The sequence below is a fragment of the Ovis canadensis genome, chromosome 15 (genome assembly GCF_042477335.2).
Source record: "Ovis canadensis isolate MfBH-ARS-UI-01 breed Bighorn chromosome 15, ARS-UI_OviCan_v2, whole genome shotgun sequence".
Classification (NCBI taxonomy): Eukaryota; Metazoa; Chordata; class Mammalia; order Artiodactyla; family Bovidae; genus Ovis; species Ovis canadensis.
In genome coordinates, this window is record NC_091259.1 from 82,292,929 (window position 1) to 82,313,571 (window position 20,643).

The 20,643-nt window shown below is 51.8% G+C and overlaps 1 protein-coding gene across 5 annotated transcripts in view; it reads left to right on the plus strand.

The window, feature by feature from the left end:
• The window catches only part of PRDM11 (PR/SET domain 11), an 85,953-nt gene extending 68,141 nt beyond the window's left edge, over nt 1-17,812 (plus strand). For 2 of the 5 annotated variants that reach the window (XM_069555530.1, XM_069555529.1), the window contains exons 6-8: nt 9,830-10,017; nt 13,935-14,561; nt 15,572-17,812. In XM_069555530.1, coding sequence (XP_069411631.1) covers nt 9,830-10,017; nt 13,935-14,561; nt 15,572-17,736 — 2,980 coding nt within the window. In that variant the 3' untranslated portion in view covers nt 17,737-17,812. Of the gene's footprint in view, nt 1-1,844; nt 4,078-9,829; nt 10,018-13,934; nt 14,562-15,571 lie in introns of those variants that run through there. The other 3 variants (XM_069555532.1, XM_069555533.1, XM_069555531.1) reach the window with 2 other exon arrangements.
• The last annotated feature ends 2,831 nt before the right edge of the window (nt 17,813-20,643 follow it).

Here is a 20,643-nt window from a genome sequence, read left to right on the forward strand (position 1 = left end):
CACTCGAGTCCCCCTCCCCCCCCCCCCCCCCCCGCGCCCCGACTCCTTGCTGGGGCTGCCACCCACTTTTAGCTCTGCTTCTACGCACATCTGCCCCCACCTGCGGGCCCAGCTGGAGGCCGTCCGGCTTCCCAGTGACCAGCAGGGCAGGAGGGCTCCAGGGATGCCAGCCGGGCCAGCCCAGGGGAAGATGGTTCACAGAGACCCAGCCTTCCCTTCCCAGGCCCCCTACTGCAGGGAACGTGCTAATTTCCTGTCTGGCCTGGGGAGGGCTCCTGACAGGGGGCTACTCAGAGTTAGCTATTAAGAACTAAGGACGAAGGAGGACACCCTCTAGTCTGACCTCTGTGTGGTCCAGATGAAGCTAAGCTTCCCCTGAAACTAAGCTTCAGACGCAGAGGCAGTCTCAGGAGTAGATTCAGAGTAGGGATTCGAACCTGGGTCTGCCAGGTCCCCGAGAATCCCAGCTCCCAAGTTTCAGGACGATGCTACCAAATTATGAGAAAAAGAAGGGGGCTATCTAGGTGAAGTCTGTTTCTTAAATTCTGTCTTGCTCATCCTTCTGTCTCTCCGAGACTGAAGGTAATGAGATTACCAAACGTGACGTGAGCTGGGCAGGGGGCCCAGGACCCCTCCACTGCAGGCGGGACGGGCCCTCCTTTTCCCAGCTGCTGCGGCACTTGGCCAGAGGCTGGGTGGGACGAGGCCCTGAAAGGGAGGGAAGCGACATCACCACAGTACATCCCGCTCCTTCCAGCACCCCTCTCCCCACAAAGTGGGAGTCCACCAAGTGGGGGTCTACAAGGCACTCGGCTCTCTATGCTGGCCCAAGGGGATGCCAGGACTCGTGGGAGGCATGCAGCCCAGGGCAACCAGAATCTGTGTTCCTGTCACCTTCCCTGGGGTGGTTCTGAATTCAGCCCCCCGCCTCGCATACAGGCAGAGACATGTGCCTGTTTGAAGGGTCAGCCTGTGTGTTTTTCACTCTTGCTATGGGAATTAGCTCAGCACAACCTTGGTCATGAGAGAGCCGCCGAGATCTGAGTGTGCAGGGCTGGGCCCCTCCCTGTGACGGGCCGCGCGGAGCGGTCTGTCTGATGCTCCCTGTGTGCCATCGGGTGTTCCTGGGTAGATGGGCTGTGTCTGCTCCGGGAGCCCGCCTGGGGGCACCGAGGGGGCAGCAGGGCTTATTGCCCAGATAGATCTGCTCCTCCCTGTCTGGGCTGGTCTATCCCTTGCCTCCTTTCTCCAGTCTGTGAGCTTCCCCCACCATCACTAAAAGTGGCAGATTCCAGCAAGGCCACAAGGTGGCCCCAAGCAACTCAGAAACGGCCACGTGGAGGCTGGAACTCGGGGCGGTGGCCAAGAGCCTCATAGTACTTTTCTGGCAGTGTAGAGCTTTCTTCTGTCCTCTTGTGTAGTCTTCTTAACAGCCCTGCGAGATGGGCAAGAGGTCGGGGAGGTAGGTAGAGCAGTTGTTATCTTTGCTTTGAGAAACTGAGCTGCAGAGAGAGGAAGTGAGCCCATGGGTTGACATGCCGTCTCTGGGACCACGTTCCCTCTAGAGTGTCGCTGTGCCTGTGATAGGAAGGGAGCCTGGGGACTGCGGGGGGTTCATGCTCACCTGTCTCCCTGGGGTGCTTGGCCCAAACACCCTGGGGGCCTAGGGAGCAGATACTTTTCCACGGGTGGATGGGGAGCAAGCAGAGGCCAAACTAGGCAGAGGGGTAGCAGGGCGGGGGAAACTGGTAACTTTGCCGGCGGGGGGCTGTGTCCAAGCCCAGAGGTGCCGTCTTTCTCCGGGTTGTAATCATTCGCCCTTCTTTGTTTTTTTATCCCCCAAGATGATGAAGACGAGGAGACCCCCGGGCCCTCGAGGCAGCCACTGCGGGTGCCCCTGCGGCCTTCACCGGAAGAAGAGGCCTGCCTGGCCAGGCCCACCCTGCTCCGTTCCTCCTCCTCGTCTGACCAGTCCGAGACGGTGGGCCCCAAGCCGGAGGCCCTGCCCCGGCCCTCGTCCCAGGCTGCCTGCAGGACCCCTCGGCCGCACCCCGGCCCGCCCAGCGCGGGCTTGGACTGGCAGCTCCTCCATGCCCACGCCCAGCAGACTGAGGTGTTCCGGCAGTTCTGCCAGGAGCTGGTGGCCGCGCACCGGGACCTAGCAAGCAGCATGCAGGCCATCGGCCAGGCCATGGCCGAGCTGAGCGGCCGCGTCAGCCAGGCGTGCCAGACGCTGATGGAGATCCGGGATGGGGTCCAGGCATCTCAGCGGGGGCCTGCCAGGGCCGCCCCCGTGGGCCCCAGCCCCCCAGCCGAGGCTCACCCGGCGGAGCCCCGAGAGGCGCCCCCAGTACCAGCTCCAGCACGGACTACCAGGTCTCGGAAGAGAAAGCACAATTTCTAAGCCGGCCAGTTTGCACTGGGAGGAAGAAAGCTGGAGGAGGGGCGTCTGGCCTTGAGACGGGGGGGGCCAGTCTCTCGTGTCCACCATCAATGACCTTGTAGGGTGCTGGGGGGACTGTCATCTCCTCACTGAATACAGGTTGGCTGCCCTGGGCTCAGCCCAACTCCCTCATCTTTGGCAGGTGCTCAAGATGCAGGAAAAACTGCCTGCTCAATGCTTGCTTGTCCTGGAAGGTCAGCCTCCTCTTGGTCTGCATCCCGCGGCAGCAGGCCTTGCAGGGAAGGGGGCTGCAAGAGCATCTCAATGGAATTCTGCTCTCCATCCTCAGGGCTGCTGTACCAGCCTCCCAGGCCCTGATTCTGCTGCTTTCGGGGGGCTGGGGCGGGGGGCAGCGAGGCCTGCGGATGCGCCGGCAGAACTCAGCCCCTCCAGGAGGGGTCTGCCCTCCCCTCCCCCAGGGCTCTGAGCCCCTGCCTTGGCCTTCTGCTTGCCCTCTGTGCGTGTGCGCGCGCACGCACGCGTGTGCTCAGCTGCCGTGCTTGCCTTTTGTGGGGCGGGGAGGAGAGCCAGGTGACGTCAGAGGAAGGGGAAGACACGACCTGGTGATTGTCGAGCACTTTGCGCTTCTCCGAGCGTGTGAGCTCGGTGGGTCCTCAGGACAGAGGGGGAGAGGCAGCCAAGTCAGGTGTTATGGTCATCATTACCACCATCCTCATCTGCATTTCATAGATGACAAATGAAACAGCATCATCTACTCGGGGGTGAGGGCAGAACCGGAAGTCGGACCTGTGGATTTTTCCAGCTCCCCTGCCAGAGGCCAGATCTAGACTTGGGAGGGGTGTTACTCCTTTCCTGCCCCTGCCAAGCCCTCTGGGTTTTGAGTGGGAGGCAACAGCAGCATTTAGGATGTGAGTCCACCCCACCCCCACCTACCCCTCCCTCCACCCCCCCACCCCCACCCCCCGAACCCCGACACTAAGGCTGACAGCCAGTGGCTGGGAAGAAGTAGGGTCCAAATCTCAGGATCTAGAAGGCAACCCCTCCCCTGGCTTCTAAAAGAACCCAGAACCCAGCAGGGCTCCTGTCCCGTTCCAGGTTCCAGCATGCCATGCCTCTGCTTGCTTGGGCTGCCTACGCATTAGCTACACACATCTCAAAGCTTCGTGTTTGGTTTTGGAGTGTGGGGAAAGAGCCGGGTTCTTCGAGTTAGGGAGGGAGTTGGGGGTCGGGGGGTGGCAGTTGCAAGCTTAGCTCTGACATGGGTGCAGCTCAGCTCTGTGTCCTCTTTGCTCCCTGGCCTGAGGCTGCCATATATCCCCAGCTGTCCATCCTTCCACACCAGCCCCCTAGAGCCAGAGTGGGGCCTGGGAGGATCACTGTACCCAGTGCCCGCCATGGCTGTTCCTGGAGTGCTGCTTCTAAACCCAGCCCGAGCTTTGCCCCGTGTTGGGAGAATGGAGGGCAACTGCAGTGTCCTGGGCTCCTTCTCCCATTCTGTGGTTCTTTGGGGGTTCCCGATCCCCAGAAGTGAACACTCCCCTGTCTGACAGCCCGATGGCTTGACTATATTGCCTGGCATTGCCCCACCCTCTGATGCTGGAATCAAAGATTGCCTTCCCAAGTATTTTTGTTAAGATGGCAATAAAAAGAATTGATCTCACACTTGGAACACACTTGGTCTCCAGCATCTTTCTTTGGTGTATATTCTCTTTCTTCGCTTCCTGTGAAAACCTGAAGGCCCCCAAAGCAAGGGTTAGATGACCGAGGGAAAACATGTTGGTGAGAGGGGCTTGAGTGCCCCTGGCATTTTCCAGGTCCCATCAGCTCTCAGACAGACACCCTGTGTTCAGCACCCTTAAAAGAAAGGAAAGGAATTGATGGGCTGAGGGAGGCAAAGCATCCACATAAGAAGTCGTTTCACTGTGTTTAATTTCTCTGCTCATCAAAAGTGAGATGTTGCTCGATGAATTTTACCTTTTGTCCCCTAAAAGTATGTTAGGGGTCCTGGGGGGAAAAGCCCCACTATTTCTGGCAGGAGACTCTGGAAGGGTCAGGGGCTGTCCATTTGGCAGGGTACCTCAGGGCCCCCTCTGAGACACTCACTTTTTTTGCTCACCTGCCCATTGATCTGGGTGTCTGACTAGTACAGGTAAAGCCCTGCTCACCCAGCTCTGAGATTTCTCATGAAGTGACTTCCTCTGGCTCCCCTGGGGAGTTTCTTCAGCAGGAAAGGGACCCCCTGACCTATGCATTGCCCTGGCTTATTTCCAGTCACAGGGAGAGAGTCTCCCAGGCAGGAAATGCCCAGGTCCTGACCAGGGATCCATCCACTTTCTGGAAGATTCCAGCCTGTCTTTGATCTCTTGGAATCTAGGTCCTCCTCTACCATTGTTAACCAAAAAGCAGGGTCGTGGAAATGAAGATTATCCAATCTCCAGGAGATGCAAAGATGCTGTGAAACCAGGCCTGGGGGTCTTTCCCACCAAGGTCAAAGTGCTAAGTGGTGACTGGCTGGCCTCTCCCTCTGGCCCTGGGGAGAGAAGAGGGCATGTAGGAAGCAGAAGGGACACAGAGATGCAAGGACTTGTCAACTTCAGATGGAAACGTTTTCCGCTTCCTTTTCTTGGCTTCAGTGGGAATGTGGGGCTAGCAAGTTAAACAGGAAGGTGAAACTGGCGCCAGTGGATGGAAGTGAATGAACAGCCAGTTTCAGCCTTTAGATGGGGACATCGCTTCTAAGAGTCTGAGGCGGCCAGCCGTGCCGAGGGAGGGCCGGCTGGGTGGTGTTCTCTTAAAGTCCAGGTGAGGATCTAGGGGGTGAATGCCTGACCCAAAGACCTTCCCAGCCCAGAGACCTCAATGCCTAGCAGAATACGGAGCCCAGCCTCTCCTCGGTCATTCCTTTCCTGTCTCTGCCTCGGGGACTGGGCTGCTTCCTTTCCATCAGAGACAGAGCCACTGGGTTGGGGTGTCTGAACCTGGCCTTCCTCTATCCCTGCTGCCAAAATAGATGCCCTGTAGGTTGTCTTCTCTCTTGAGTTGAAACTGATAGTTCATTTCCTGAGCCAGTTAGAAACTCTGGTGCACTTGATAAGACACAGTGGGTGAGGTCTGGAAAGTGTTGTCTTAGAGCTTATCTAGCCAATACCCAAAGTCAGCAAAGAGTTGAGAGTAAAAACAATCCATTATCATCATGAAAGCTTCAGTCCAGAACCACCCCACCACCATCACCACCACCACCACCCACCCCTTTGATTGCTTCAAAGGGCTTGAAAAACTGTCAAATAAGCACTAGTGTTCACAGATCAGCCTGTGCTGTGCATTTTCTATCATCCTTCTGACATACTCTCTGCTTCCGGCCAACGAGGTAGTGCCCTGGAAACAACAAATAGAAAGATTTTCACTCCCTGGAAGCCTTCTGTTCCAGGAAGGGCCCTTGCTCACCTGCAGCCGTGTGATGGGACAGGCGTGCTTCTTCATACGAGGGTTGTTGGGTGGGGACAGAGGGATTCTAGGAGTGGATCCAGCTATTTGGGTGTTACCGCAAAATACTTGAAAGTGGGAGACCTGGCTAGAAATAGTTGATGTTGTGACTTAGTTGGCTCCATTTAGCTTTACTTCAAAAATGGTATAACATAAACATCTTTTCAGGGGAATGGATTGTTTATGATTCACTGAGAGCTCCCATGTGTATCTTATTTCAAATGCCAACTTTCAGAACAACCAAATACAACAGGATGCTGAACCAGTTTTGATCTTTGAAGATACTTTGTGATCTATACCAAGTTTTGGAGTTCTCTTCCTAAATATTTTAATAATTTATTTAATTGAAATATAATTGATTTACAGTGTTGTGTTGATTTCTACTGTGCAGCAAAGTAATTCAGTTATACCTACATATATATGTGTATGAGTGAAGTCGCTCAGTCATGTCCGACTCTTTGCGACCCCATGGACTGTAGCCTATCAGGCTTCTCTGTCCATGGGATTTTCCAGGCAAGAGTGCTGGAGGGGATTGCCATTTCCTTCTCCAGGGGATCTTCCCAACCCAGGAATCGAACCCAGGTCTCCCCATATGTGTATATATAGCTATATATATTCTTTTTCATATTTTTTGCCATTATGGTTTATCCCAGGATATCGATTATAGTTCCCTGTGCTAAGCAATGGGCTTCCCTAGTGGCTCAGCTGGTAAAGAATCTGCCTGCAATGCAGGAGACCTGGGTTCGACCCCTAGGTTGGGAAGATCCCCTGGAGAAGGGAAAGGCTCAGTAGGACCTTTCTTCCTAAGTATTGATTCTTGTTGGGTTAGCAAAGTATGAGGAGGTAGAAAGGGAAATGGACTTCAGTCTTTCTAAACCTTCTGACGTCTTCACCAGGTTGCTCTTTGGAATAAATCTCTGATCGTTCTGTGTTCCTCATCTACTTTTTTCTCTTCAAGTTGAATGTCAGAGAAAATAATTCTATCTTTTAGAGCTGGAGAGCTGTTTAGAAACTGGAAAAAGGAAAGATTGTATGCTGTTTCCCTTGGGCTCTGTGATTCAAGTGAATCTTGTTAGAACAAAACATGAGTGAATGGCTCGCCTTCCACGTCAGGGAGTAGAAAAGTTTGATTTGCCTCAGTTCTGCTCCATGCTGACCACTAGGCTGATTAATTTTGGATGTCAAATCCCAGGCTCTTGCTAAAATGGGGACTGGAAAAAGAGTTTGCACATTCAGAAGAAATCTCACGTGTGAAGGAAAAACAGACTCCTGCAGTTGGGGAGTTGAGATTATATGTGAGGGGCGCTATGCCTGGGGTGCCAAGATGCGGATTCCCAAAGCTGCTGGCCACCAGGACTGTCCCCACTGCCAGCCTGTACTGGGCTTGGCATTTGTCCTGAAATTGGCTTTTTTAGGGGGTGGGGAAGAGGGATTGACAGTAATAATTGCTTATTGAGGAAGACTTGGAAAGTTCAGAAAATTATAAAGTAGAACCATCTATAAAGGCTAATCACTGCTAAAACATTGGTGTATTTCAAGTGGTTTACCAGGCTTGTTTTTAAAGCACAATTAGAACCGTAATATACCAGTCCTATTGTTTCCACTTTGCATTATATCGGGACCGTTTTTCCACGTCATAAAAGACTCTTTGAAAAGATTTTTCTGTAGATGAGTAACATTCCAGCATACAAATAAACCACGGTTTATTAAACCGTTTCTCTGGTTTTAGACATTTAGATGCTTTTGCACTATTATAAGCAGTAAAACAAATCTGTTGTGTGCAGAGTTTACATTCTTGATCCACATCTTAACATTTTGGATATTTTTTTTCTTAATTTTACAAAAACTGTGGGAAAATCCACATAACATAAAATTTACCATTTTCAGTGTAAAGTTCAGTAGTATTAAGTACATTCACAGTGTTGGACAAACAGCACCAGCATCCATCTCCAGAACCCTTTTCATCTTCCCCAGCTGAACTCTGTACCCATCGAACACCGACTCCCTGCTCCCCCTCCCCCAGACCCTGGCAACCACCATTCTACTTTCTGACTCTGTGAATTTGGCGACTCACAGAAGTGGAATCATATGCTATGTGTTGTTTTGTGGCCGGCTTATTTCACTTCATATGTGTCCTCAAGAATGGTTCCTGTTGTAGCATGGATCAGAATTTCCTTCCTTTTTATGGCTATTATTCCATTGGGGGTGTATAGCACATCTTGTTTATCCATTCATCCATCAGTGGACACTTGGGTTACTTCCACATTTTGACTCTTGTGCGTAATGCTGCTGTGAACGTGAATGAACAAATACTTGTTGAAGTCCGTGTTGCCAGCTTGTTTCCCAAAGGGTTGTGCCAGTTTATTCTCCACCATTAGAATGGGAAACCCTAGTCTTGCCACCTTTACCAGTACAGACCTGATCACTTAAAAAATTATTTGTGCCAACAATACAGCTTGCTACTTTGTGCCTCTTTTCTTATCAGTGATGCTGAATACTTTCATTTATTCATCATCCATTTGGATTTTTTTTCTGTGAACTATGGTTTCCCTCAGACTGTTACAAGTACAATTCTCTGGGCTGGGCCAGTCGGACAGACTTTGATTTCTTCCCTAGCTTTTGAGACAAATCATAGCATAAGGAAAAGAAGGTTTTTGGGTTTTTTTTTTTTTTTTTTTTTTTTTTTTTGGCGGGGGGCGATGATTGCTTTACAATGTTGTGTTAGTCTCTGCTGAACAATGAAGTGGATCAGCTGTGTGTATACATACATCTCCTCCCTCCTGGACCTCCCTTTTTTGAGTGCAAATTTCCTAGGCACTTGGATAGTACAGAACCCTAAAATGCCAAATAATGTCCTCTTGTCCTTTTGATCTGTACATCATCACCTCCCTGCAAATGTTGCATCATCTCACCTTTTGGAGGTGAGTGAGGTGGCAGGTTGGATATTGGAGATGTCATTTCAGGGAGAATGGGTGAGAGCTGCAAATTCTAAGGGTTCGACAGAACTTTGAAAGTTTTCTGGGCATTGCTAAGTTGGTGCTTTACATGCCCACAAAGGAGCCGTGAGTTCTAGTGGGAAAAGCGTAGACCTCAATGCTCTATTTCCCATTTATTAGCAGTGTGACCTTAAGCAAGTGACTTAGCCTCTCCGAGTCTCAGTTTCCTTACCTGAAAATGACTTAGATTAAGTGGTTGCAGCTCACCTTTCCTTGCCTCTTATTTACCTACCTCCCCTATCTCCCTTGGGCATCCTTTTATTTTTTCCTTTTAAGACTTTGACCTTTAGGATTCATTCATTGATCTCGTGGGCACCCTTGTCACATCGGTTCCTCCTGCTAGGCTTTGTGACGTACCGGAAACAATTCAGGGACCTCACCCTTACCACCATCAGAGGCCTGCGGGTATCTGGGAGGCCCTGCAGTTAAAAGTTAGTGAAGAGGGGGATTCCCTGGCAGTCCAGTGGTTAAAGCTTTGCCTTCCAATGCAAGGGGTGCAGGTTTGATTCCCACTAGGGGAGCTAAGTTCCCACATGCCTTGTGGCCAAAAAACATGTAAAACAGAGGCAGTTTTGTAACAAATTCAATAAAGACTTAAAAAAAAAAGTTAGTGAAAAATAGCTTTCCAGTCACCTGTCTATCTGGGGTTGAATCTTACGTTTACCAGAACCTGGGAGGTGGGCAGGGCAGGCGTCATTTCCAGTCTCGGCAAACAGATTCTTGGAGGTACAGAGGCTTGCTTGAAGTCACACCAGACAGCGAGACAAGGGACTGGCTCCAGCTGGGGTACCTGTCCTCCCAAGGGCAGCTGCCCTGTAGAGTTTGGCAGGTGCCCACATGCGCGTGGACATCCAGCCACCGGCACCTGCCCAGCACCGTGCCTGGTACCAGCAGGCACTCGCCCAAGAGTGGCCCGCGCCTTCTCACCTGTCCCCCTCGCCCCCAGGTACGTGGTCGTCTCCCGGGAGGAGAGGGAGCAGAACCTGCTGGCCTTCCAGCACAGCGAGCGCATCTACTTCCGGGCCTGCCGGGACATCCGGCCGGGGGAGCGGCTGCGCGTCTGGTACAGCGAGGACTACATGAAGCGCCTGCACAGCATGTCCCAAGAGACCATCCACCGCAACCTGGCCCGAGGTGAGTGTCCACACGTGGGGGTGGGCTGCGCCCGCCACCGAGCCCCAGCGAGGCCAGAGATGCTTCTGTAGGTGCTTCTAGGCAATCCGATGGGAAACACTGCGCAAGGGGGAGACCCGGAGGAGCTCAGGGAGACTGATGGGCTAGATTGGAGCAGCTGCTCTGGGGTGGACCCGCGGCACCTCAGTGTGTCCTCCTCCCCCAGACAGGGTCAGGAGCCCTATTATAGATGTTTCAGAGCATGAGGGAGTGAAAACATCTCCAGTGCCAATAATATAATCAAGATTGATTCTGTTTCCCCAACTCAGATTGATGGAAGGATGTTGTAAACTGCCCCTGGCTCGATCATAGCAGCAATAACAGGTGGTATTTACTAAGTACTTCATATGTGCTAAACGTGTTTTCTACAGGGTCCTGTGTAATCATTTCCATTAGCACCTGCTCTGTGAATGTGTGGTGAGAATTAGATGGATAATATACATGCTAATGATAGCATGTGGATTATTCTCTCCATCTTACAAGTGTAGACACTGCGCAGCAGATAAATACAGTGACTCACTCATCAGATAAATACAGTGGTCAGCAGGGGCAGAGTTAGGCTCCTAATCCATGTCTGTCTCAGTCCAGGATCTGAGCTCTAACCTACAGTGTTGTCTGGCCTCCTGGACAAAACCAGTTTCTTCCTCCTTCCTCCTCATCTCATTCCTAGCTGTTCTAATGATACACTATGAAAGAACAATTTCTCTTAGAAGAAGAAGGTTGGAGAGAGGTGGGAAGGTGAGTTTATACATGGATCATAGCCTGGTGGGTGGGTGTCCATCCAGGCTCCATTTAAACGAATCATTTGAAAGTGGTTTAAAATATCCCCCAGCTCCTAGTCCTTTGCCTCTTTTAGTCTGTCCTCAGCCATGCCAGCACAAATGGGCGAGCCCAGGTAATTTTTCCAACAGGACCTTCCTTGAACTAAAACCATATATCCAAAGACCCAGTGTCCATCTGGTCCTGGGAACCAAACCCTACACCCAAGCCTCACTATATCATGTTTCTGACCAACCTACTTATTCTAAATAAAGCTTCATTTGGACTATGAAGAGAAATGATGAAGAAGGACCCATTGGAATGACGCTATCTTCAAAATCAAAACAGAGCAAAGCAAATTGTGGACACTGAGAACACAGCTGCTACCTGACTTGGTAAAAGGTATCTGGTGATTGGATGGGCAGTGAGAGGAGACCCAATAGATACACTCATCTCTTGTCCTCTTTGGAGCTGGGTGTTGGGCACATATTTGCCAATTACACTTGGGAAGGCATGTTTTCATGACGTGATTGCAATGGTTTCCATTTGATCTCCGGAGATGCCATGTTTGAAAGTGTCTGGTACAGATTAGGTGCTCAATAAATCTTTGTTGAATGGATAAAAGAAGAAATGAATGAAGACTGTCAGGAAATCTCCAAAAGAATCTTGTAATCAGAAGAAGAGAAAACCAAGCTGTATCTGAGGACACAGGTTCCATCCCTTGGCCAGGATCTTCTTGAATTCTTCTGGATCTGTAATGTCTTTTTTCCCCAGTGTCTTCTCCAAAACACCTTGAGCTACATCATCCTCAGAGAGCCCTGAGACCCCAGGGGAGTGCTCAGAGAAGGGCATGAGCTTTCAGGAGTGGCTCAAAGGAGTGTGGCAGACAGACTTGAAATCTGTCTGCCAAGATGTGTGCAGATACAGGATGGAGTGTCGATTCCTGGCCAGACTGAGAAGTAGGAAATAGGGAGGAAACTGACGCCACAATGGGCAGGATCCAAGCAGAGGGTGGACTTGGCCCTGAAGCCCTTGGGAGCAGCCATGGGCTCAGTGTCCTTTAGATGTGTCCATGTAGCCTGTAGTTCTGGCAGCCTCTGATACAGTTAGCAGTGTCTGAGATCTGTGTGCCTGTCCTGCTCTGGAGGGGGGGAATCCCCCACGCTCAACCACTTAAGGTCTTACATGGAAGGAGACTTCTTTGTAATTGGAGGTTGGAACGCTGCTAAAGTCCAGAGCTTGAATTATTAGTCCTTATTAAGTAGGAACTCTCATTGGGGGCTCAAGTGGTAAAGAATCCTCCTGCCAAAGCTGGAGATGCAAGAGATGCGGGTTCGATCCCTGGGTTGGGAAGATCCCCTGGGGACAGAAATGGCAACCCACTCCAGTATTCTTGCCTGGGAAATCCTGTGGACAGAGGAGACTGGCAAGCTACAGTCCATAGGGTCACAAAGAGTTGGACACAACTGAGCAACTGAGCAGCTTTAAGTAGGAATATTAGTTGGAGCCCAGAACTGCTTCCTAAAGAGCATAAATTATTCCTTTGTGGTTATCTTTTAAGAACAGGATGCATCTATACATGTATTCAAAGACTTCATTTGTTATTTGTCCACTTTGGGTCATTGATTTACTTTGTGGTGTTTCCCCCATGTTTTGTGGAGGCTTTAGAATCAATTTCATAATGTTTAAAGGTCTCCTTTGACCCACAGATTATTTTTTCTGGGTGCCTTGACCCCAAAGAAATCTCCTGCTCATCCTAGAAAATTTGAATAACCTCGTCCTTGAGCAGGCAGCATCCACACATCTATAGCAATTTGTGCAACTGTATTAGCCATTTTGAAGAATCAGGCTAACATAATACATTGTTGGGGAGTTCACCAAGGTCTCTGACATCATTTACATGATAGAAAGAAATAGAAGAGGAAACGTCAGAATTGTCAGGTAAGGAAACACAGCGGCTGTATTTTGAGCGTGTGTTGTGGCCACGCGTCCTGCTTTATCATTGCTAGAGGCTGTCATCTTGGAGCCCACAGCAGCCGTCGGTGTCCCTGACTTCCCTTTTCTTCCTGCCTTGGTCATCAGTGAGACCCACAGAGGTTCAGGCCATGCTTCCTCACATCATCCTGTCTTCCTGTTACTGGAAGACTTAGGAAGGACAGTTGCTATAAGATGCACTTTGCCCTCAGGGATAGTCAGGGGGGAGGAAGAAGTGGGACTCAGTGCTTTGTGTACCTTTTACCAAGTTGGGCTTCCCTGGTGGTTCAGACAGTAAAGAATCTGCCTGTAAGGCATGAGACACGGGTTTGATCCCTGGATCAGGAAGATCCCTGGAGAAGGAAATGGCAACCCACTCCAGTATTCTTGCCTGGAGAATTCCATGGACAAAGGAGCCTGGCAGACTGCAGTTCGTGGGATCCCAAAGAGTCAGACATGACTGCGTGACTATCAAGTGGAAGTAGCCATCTTCCAATTGCTAAGACTGGAGGGGAAGCCTGGAGGCATGAGAGCTCCTGCACTTAGCTGAGCTACGTTGCCACCCACTCAGCTTATCACGTGGGATGTCGTCTTTTAGGATGACAGGATGGCGAGTTCCTTAACTTCCAACTCCCCATGCCTACAGCATTTGCTCAACTTATAAACATACCTGGGTTTGATCTCTGGGTTGGGAAGATCCCCTAGAGAAGGGAACGGCTTACTCACTCCAGTATTCTTGCCTGGAGAATCCCGTGGAGTCTATAGTCCATGGGGTCGCAAAGAGTCAGACACAACTGAGGGACTTTCAGTTTCACTTGTGGATACTTAAGGCTATGTTGAAACTGCTTCTTTAAAAGGAGTTCTCACCACTTTTTGGGGTCCTTTGACTCCAAACCCCATGATCCATTTCTGTTTCTTTCTACCATGTAAATGATGTCAAAGACCTTGGTGAACTCCCCAACCGTATGTTAGGTTAGCCCGATTCTTCACTGAGTAATCTGCCCCGCTTTTGCCACGCCGGCTGCACCAGGCCAGGCCCAGAGGGATGCGTCAAGCGACTTCCTGACAGGAGCACTTTGTTTTCTGTTGGTTTCTCCTCTTCGGGGCTTTTCCCCACTTCCTCACACCCTGGTTTTCCTTCCTAGGAGAGAAGAGGTTGCAGAAGGAGAAGTCTGAGCAGGCTCTGGATAACCCAGAAGACCTGAGGGGTCCCCTTCAGCTCCCCGTGTTGAGACAGGGCAAAAGTCCCTACAAGCGTGGCTTTGACGAGGGGGACATGCACCCCCAGGCCAAGAAGAAGAAAATTGACCTCATTTTCAAGGATGTGTTGGAGGCCTCACTGGAATCCGCAAAGGTAGAAGCCCACCAGCTCGCACTGAGCACTTCCCTGGTCATCAGGAAGGTCCCCAAGCAGCAGAATGATGCCCACGGCCAGTGTGCCATGATGATGTCGCACGGCGTGCAGAATGCCAGTCGGACCCAGGGGGACGGGGACTGGAAGATCCCCCAAGGGGCTTCCAAGGAGGCAGGCCCCCTGGAGGACGAAGAGGAGGAGCCTTCGTCGTTCAAGGCCGACAGTCCCGCCGAGGCCTCTCTTGCATCCGACCCTCCTGAGCTGCCCACCACCTCCTTTTGCCCTAACTGTATTCGCCTAAAGAAGAAGGTCCGGGAACTCCAGGCCGAACTAGACATGCTTAAGTCTGGCACGCTTCCTGAGCCCCCCACCTTGCCAGCGCAGGTCCTGGAGCTCCCCGAGTTCTCAGACCCCGCAGGTAAGTTGGTGTGGATGAAATTGTTGTCCGAGGGAGGAACGTGCGGTGGACAGTGTGGAGGGGGGCCAGGAGCTCCCTGGGGGTGCCCCCTTCAGGGAGAGGCCTGGGAACTCAGAGGTGGGCACCGGTCGCAGTCCACGCCCTCAGCTGCCTCCGACAGGCCGCCTTGCAGCTCCTGTGGGGGCGTCATGTCTTGCCCTTGTATCCTCCATGTCAATAAAGGAAATTCCGCTGCAGGAGGGGGTGTGTGCTGTGTTCTTGACCCGTTGCCTTTCTCCGGTGTCTTACCCCAAAGCCCAGTTTCTAAACTCAGTCTTTCTCTTCTCTCCCAGTCCCAGGCAGGGTGTCCTGTGGGGGAGAGCTCCCGGCCTTCCTGATGGGAATGCAGGACAATGATCTCCCTTTGCCCATTTCTCTTGGCTGCCTGGATCTTTTAGGGTTGCTAAACCACAGGGAAAGTTTCACTACACAGCTGAATTAGAGATTTACACAGCACTTCCTTTTTAACCACACCCCTTAGCTCAGAATGAGGGGGTGCAGCTCTTCCAAGCCTGTGTCTTAACTGCATTCTGATCCCCAGCTCACTTGGGGCCTCAGCCGCCTTCATTTGAGGGCACCTTCGTGGTGTGACAAACGAGTCCCACGTCCTCGCGGTCCCGCTGTGAAACCTGGGACGTGCTCTATTCCTCCACAGGCTCGGCTCTCCTAGTTTTCCTCTTCGGTGGATACAGAATATTTAAGTTCCTTGAGCTCACGCTTGTGGAGGGTGAGGGCAGGCAGCCTGGAGCGTGGCGGTGGCCACCGGCACTAATCCACAGAGGATGAGACATGCGTGGATGACAAGGATGCTTATAAATGAATTCCAGGCTGGAATTCAGTCTGTTTCACAGAATATGACAGCTGCCTTCTGGACCTATTTCCTTCATTTTGGAAACATCTATGTGTGTGTTTGTTTGTTTGTTTTTTCTTCCCAGCAGATGTAACGGGTTCCTTTCCCATTTGTCTTCCAGCCTCAGAGAGCATGGTCTCCGGCCCGGCCATCATGGAGGACGACGACCAGGAGGTCGATTCCGCAGACGAGTCCGTCTCCAACGATATTATGACGGCCACCGACGAGCCCTCCAAGATGTCCTCGGCCGCCGGGCGCCGGATCCGGCGCTTCAAGCAAGAGTGGCTGAAGAAGTTCTGGTTCTTGCGGTACTCCCCGACCCTCAACGAGATGTGGTGCCACGTCTGCCGCCAGTACACGGTGCAGTCCTCGCGCACCTCCGCCTTCATCATCGGCTCCAAGCAGTTCAAGATCCACACCATCAAGCTGCACAGCCAGAGCAACCTGCACAAAAAGTGCCTGCAGCTCTACAAGCTCCGCATGCACCCCGAGAAGACGGAGGAGATGTGTCGAAACATGACCCTGCTCTTCAACACCGCCTACCACCTGGCCCTGGAGGGCCGGCCGTACCTGGACTTCCGGCCGCTGGCCGAGCTGCTGCGGAAGTGTGAGCTCAAGGTGGTGGACCAGTACATGAACGAGGGAGACTGCCAGATCCTCATCCATCACATCGCCCGGGCGCTGCGCGAAGACCTGGTAGAGCGCATCCGCCAGTCGCCATGCCTCAGCATCATCTTGGACGGGCAGAGCGATGACCTGCTGGCCGACACGGTGGCGGTCTACGTCCAGTACACCAGCAGCGACGGGCCCCCGGCCACGGAGTTCCTGTCCCTGCAGGAGCTGGGGTTCTCCAGCACAGAGAGCTATCTGCAGGCGCTGGACCGGGCCTTTTCCGCCTTGGGCATCCGCTTGCAGGACGAGAAGCCCACCGTGGGCTTGGGCATAGACGGGGCCAACGTCACAGCCAGCCTACGGGCCAGCATGTTCATGACGATCCGTAAGACGCTGCCCTGGCTGCTGTGCCTGCCCTTCATGGTGCACCGGCCCCATCTAGAGATCTTGGACGCCATCAGCGGGAAGGAGCTCCCCTGCCTGGAGGAGCTGGAGAACAACCTGAAGCAGCTGCTCAGTTTCTACCGCTATTCGCCACGCCTCATGTGCGAGCTGCGGTCCACGGCGTCCACGCTGTGCGAGGAGACCGAGTTCCTGGGGGACATCCGGGCCGTGCGGTGGATCATTGGTGAGCAGAACGTCCTCAATGCCCTCATCAAGGACTACCTGGAGGTGGTCGCCCACCTCAAGGACGTCAGCAGCCAGACCCAGCGGGCGGACGCCTCAGCCATCGCCCTGGCTCTGCTGCAGTTCCTCATGGACTACCAGTCCATCAAGCTCATCTACTTCCTTCTGGATGTGATCGCCGTGCTCTCGCGCCTGGCCTACGTCTTCCAGGGCGAATACCTCCTGGTGTCCCAGGTGGACGACAAGATCGAGGAGGCCATCCAGGAGATCAGCCGGCTGGCCGACTCCCCCGGGGAATACCTGCAGGAGTTCGAGGAGAATTTCCGGGAGAGCTTCAACGGGATCGCCATGAAGAACCTCAGGGTGGCTGAAGCCAAGTTCCAGTCCATCCGGGAGAAGATCTGCCAGAAGACCCAAGTGATCCTAGCTCAGAGGTTCGATTCCCGCAGCCGGATCTTTGTGAAGGCCTGCCAGGTGTTCGACCTGGCCGCCTGGCCCCGGAACAGCGACGAGCTCCTGAGCTATGGCAAGGAGGACATGGTTCAGATCTTTGACCACCTGGAGGCCATCCCTACCTTCTCCCGGGATGTCTGCAGGGAAGGGCTGGACCCGCGGGGGAGTCTGCTGATGGAGTGGCGGGAACTCAAGGCTGATTACTATACCAAAAACGGCTTCAAAGACCTGATCGGCCACATTTCCAAGTACAAGCAGCGGTTTCCGCTCTTGAACAAGATCATCCAGGTCCTCAAAGTCCTCCCCACCTCCACTGCTTGCTGCGAGAAAGGCCGAAACGCCCTGCAGCGAGTTCGAAAAAACCACCGCTCCCGCCTGACTCTGGAGCAACTCAGCGACCTATTGACCATTGCTGTCAATGGCCCTCCCATCGCCAACTTCGATGCCAAGCGAGCCCTGGACAGCTGGTTTGAGGAGAAGTCTGGCAACAGCTACGCACTGTCCGCCGAGGTCCTCAGCAGGATGTCTGCCCTGGAGCAGAAGCCGGTGCTGCAGACCGCGGACCACGGGTCAGAGTTTTATCCGGATATTTAGGAAGCTGGCGTTGCAGAGTTCACTAAGCTGTTGAATATTTTTTTAATCTATACTCTTAAGCTTTGATATATTATATAAATATATATTATATTATATATATCTATAAAAACCCACACTGAAAAAAATTTTAAAAACCAAGGTGACACGTCCACCAGAAGCTACTGGGAGTTTTCAGATTGGAATAATGTCGGAAACTGACTCTTGTCTACAAAATTTGGCAGCTGTAACACACGTGGAAACTTATTTTCACTCACAGAAGCATGTGCTGGGGCTACACAGGCTCCCACCTGACTGTCAACCAACTCGCATAAGCTAAAATGACGGGTCAGTCATCGCCTTTAGGTAGCTCATTTTGTTTATGTTCTTGTTTGGGAGTTGAGGGGTTTGGGTTTGGGTGTATGTTCTTGCCTTTTTTTTTTCTTGTTTGGTTTTACGAGGGGGATCTCTTGGCCTCTTGGCTGACATGCTGGTCTGGCAGAATCAGACCTCTGATCTTTGGATAGGGTGAGCTGGGTATCCGGATCAGGGTTTTTGACTTTTTCCCCCTCCCACCCGGTTTGAGAGGTTTTCGTTCATTCCCTGATGAGCGTTCCTTCACTGTCTGTGAATCAGAAGTGTCGGTCAGACTGTGACACCTGCCAGTCCCCACCTGTGTCACCTCTCCCGTCCCTGGGCTGTTGAGTCCCTCCTTCCAGTCCCCTGGATCCTAAATATTTTACCTGTTATACTGAAGGCAAAACTGCCTCACAATGGAGCTTGAAATCCTGGGGAAAAGGGAGGACGTGAGCCCTTTGCATTCCTGTTTTTTACCTGGTGTGGGAGACCATAACAGAATTCCATTCAGATCCAGGGAATGTGGGGGAAATGCAGAGCCAAGAAGTCCAGACCCCAGTACAGCAACGATTTTTGGCTAAACACACGTAAAATGAAAAGTATGTATTCAATTTTCATGAATTATTTATACTGTCTTTATAATCGTATAATGTGTTTGGGGGTATATTATTTTTTCCTTTAATAATCGAGAAATGCCTGCTAGAGTTCAGTGGCAGGAGATGTCAATGCAAGTTGTGCCCTGGGTTATGCATAACTCTGATGAGAGTCTCTAGAGATTGGATTCTTCTTTTGCAATAAGGCTGATGACAAGCCCTGCAGCCTGGCAGGAAGGTAGTGGAAAAGTGGGGAATGCGTCTATGCCTGCAAACGCTTCCTTTTTTGAACAGGGTAGAGATGTCCTCAAAGAAAGGAATAAACAAGAAGTCAGACGGGACTCTCGAGGCATCAGCCTACACACACACACACACACACACACACACACACATACACAGCTGAGATATAAGCTTTAGAAATAGCCACTTGCCTACTCCCTGAGGCAAGTAGTGGTTTCATCTAGAGGAGTCTTGATCAATGCTCTTTTGTTCATTTAATTACCAGTATACCTCGCAGGGGAGTTTTTTTTAAACAAATGTGCGTGAGCTGTTAAAAACTTCTGTCCATGTTCCCACATCTGATGTGTGCATATCTGATCTGCAGAGGTCCTACGTTGTGGATGCAGGTTATATTTGGGGGAAGGGAGGAAGACCTGCATTGTCTATAGTCTGTCTATAGGAGCCACCCCTCTCATCTGGCAGAGGGTGGGCAAAGAATGGGATGATCTGGCCACAGGAAAGGCCTCGGTGTCCCCAACCTGCTCGGCTCAGACATTAGAAGACTGTGGTGGTTTCCTCCCTTCTTGGTTTATCTTGTCTCTGAGGCCTCGTGCCACCGATGAGAGCCGGAGTGGAACTGTCAGCGACACTGAACACGTCACCCCTTCTTCCTTGTCCCGCCAGACCTTCACCCCCCACAGACCCCCTCCCCCCACCCCCATGGTCTTGGTGCTATGATAACTTTAGAATCATTGCTGCTAGTCAATAGCTTTTCATTATATAAATATATTATATATATTATATATTATTTTTGAAATTTTTTTTGTTTTCAACAGTGATGTAGCATGTTAAAACAAAACAAAACAAAACCAACTGGTTTTCTCCGACTGTCCCACTGCCAGGCCTCATATGCTGCCTTCTTCAACAAATCAATGCACCCCTGCCTGGTGACATTCACCCCTCATCCCCGCTCCCCAGTCTCACACGCTTTCCCACCCTCCTCTGAACTAGGAGAGAGTTAGCAGGAACCTGCAAGGAAAGACCCAAAGCCCTTTCTCCAGCTTTGAAATTCCCAACCTCATGCACGTCACTTTAAGCCGATGTCTTCTCCTGCCATCCCCCTTGTCCGATCAGGGTCAGTATCTGTGGTCAAGTGCAAAGCACAAGGGTCCACCTTTCTCTCCTCGACTTCCTCTCCACCGTGCACCCAATCCACCAGGTCTGTGGGAGAGCTCCCTCTGGACATCACACAGACCGAGATGGGTCGAGGGGGAGCAGAGATGACTGGCAGGGTGGGCCTCCATAGAGGTCAGAAACAGTAGTCGAGGTCCTTTCTTCTAGCCAACAGATGCCTTATGCCTCCCCCTGCGCACCCCTGCGCCTCCCCACCCACAACATCAGCAGACAGGGAGTCATCCCCTAGACCACCACTCATCTGAAAACCAGGAGGAAAGACTCGCTGATGACTGCCTGAGTACTGTGGCAGGGCCACAACCGTTTGCTCTCAGGAGGCCATGGCCAAAGTTAGCTCCAGTTTTTATCCAGAGGGGAAAGAATCCTTTGGGCCAATGCCAGTGTCTACCGTATCATTTCAGAGGAGCGGGAGCCGGCCACCCAGGCTCCAAACCTCGGAGAGGATGGGCTCTCTGGAGGTTCTCGAAGTTTGGGAAGGCATCTCGAAAACTCCAGGTGCTCATGGCAGTCTGAAGGCCACTTTGCCTGGGGACAGGGAGCAATTTGGGTGACACACCACTACAATTGA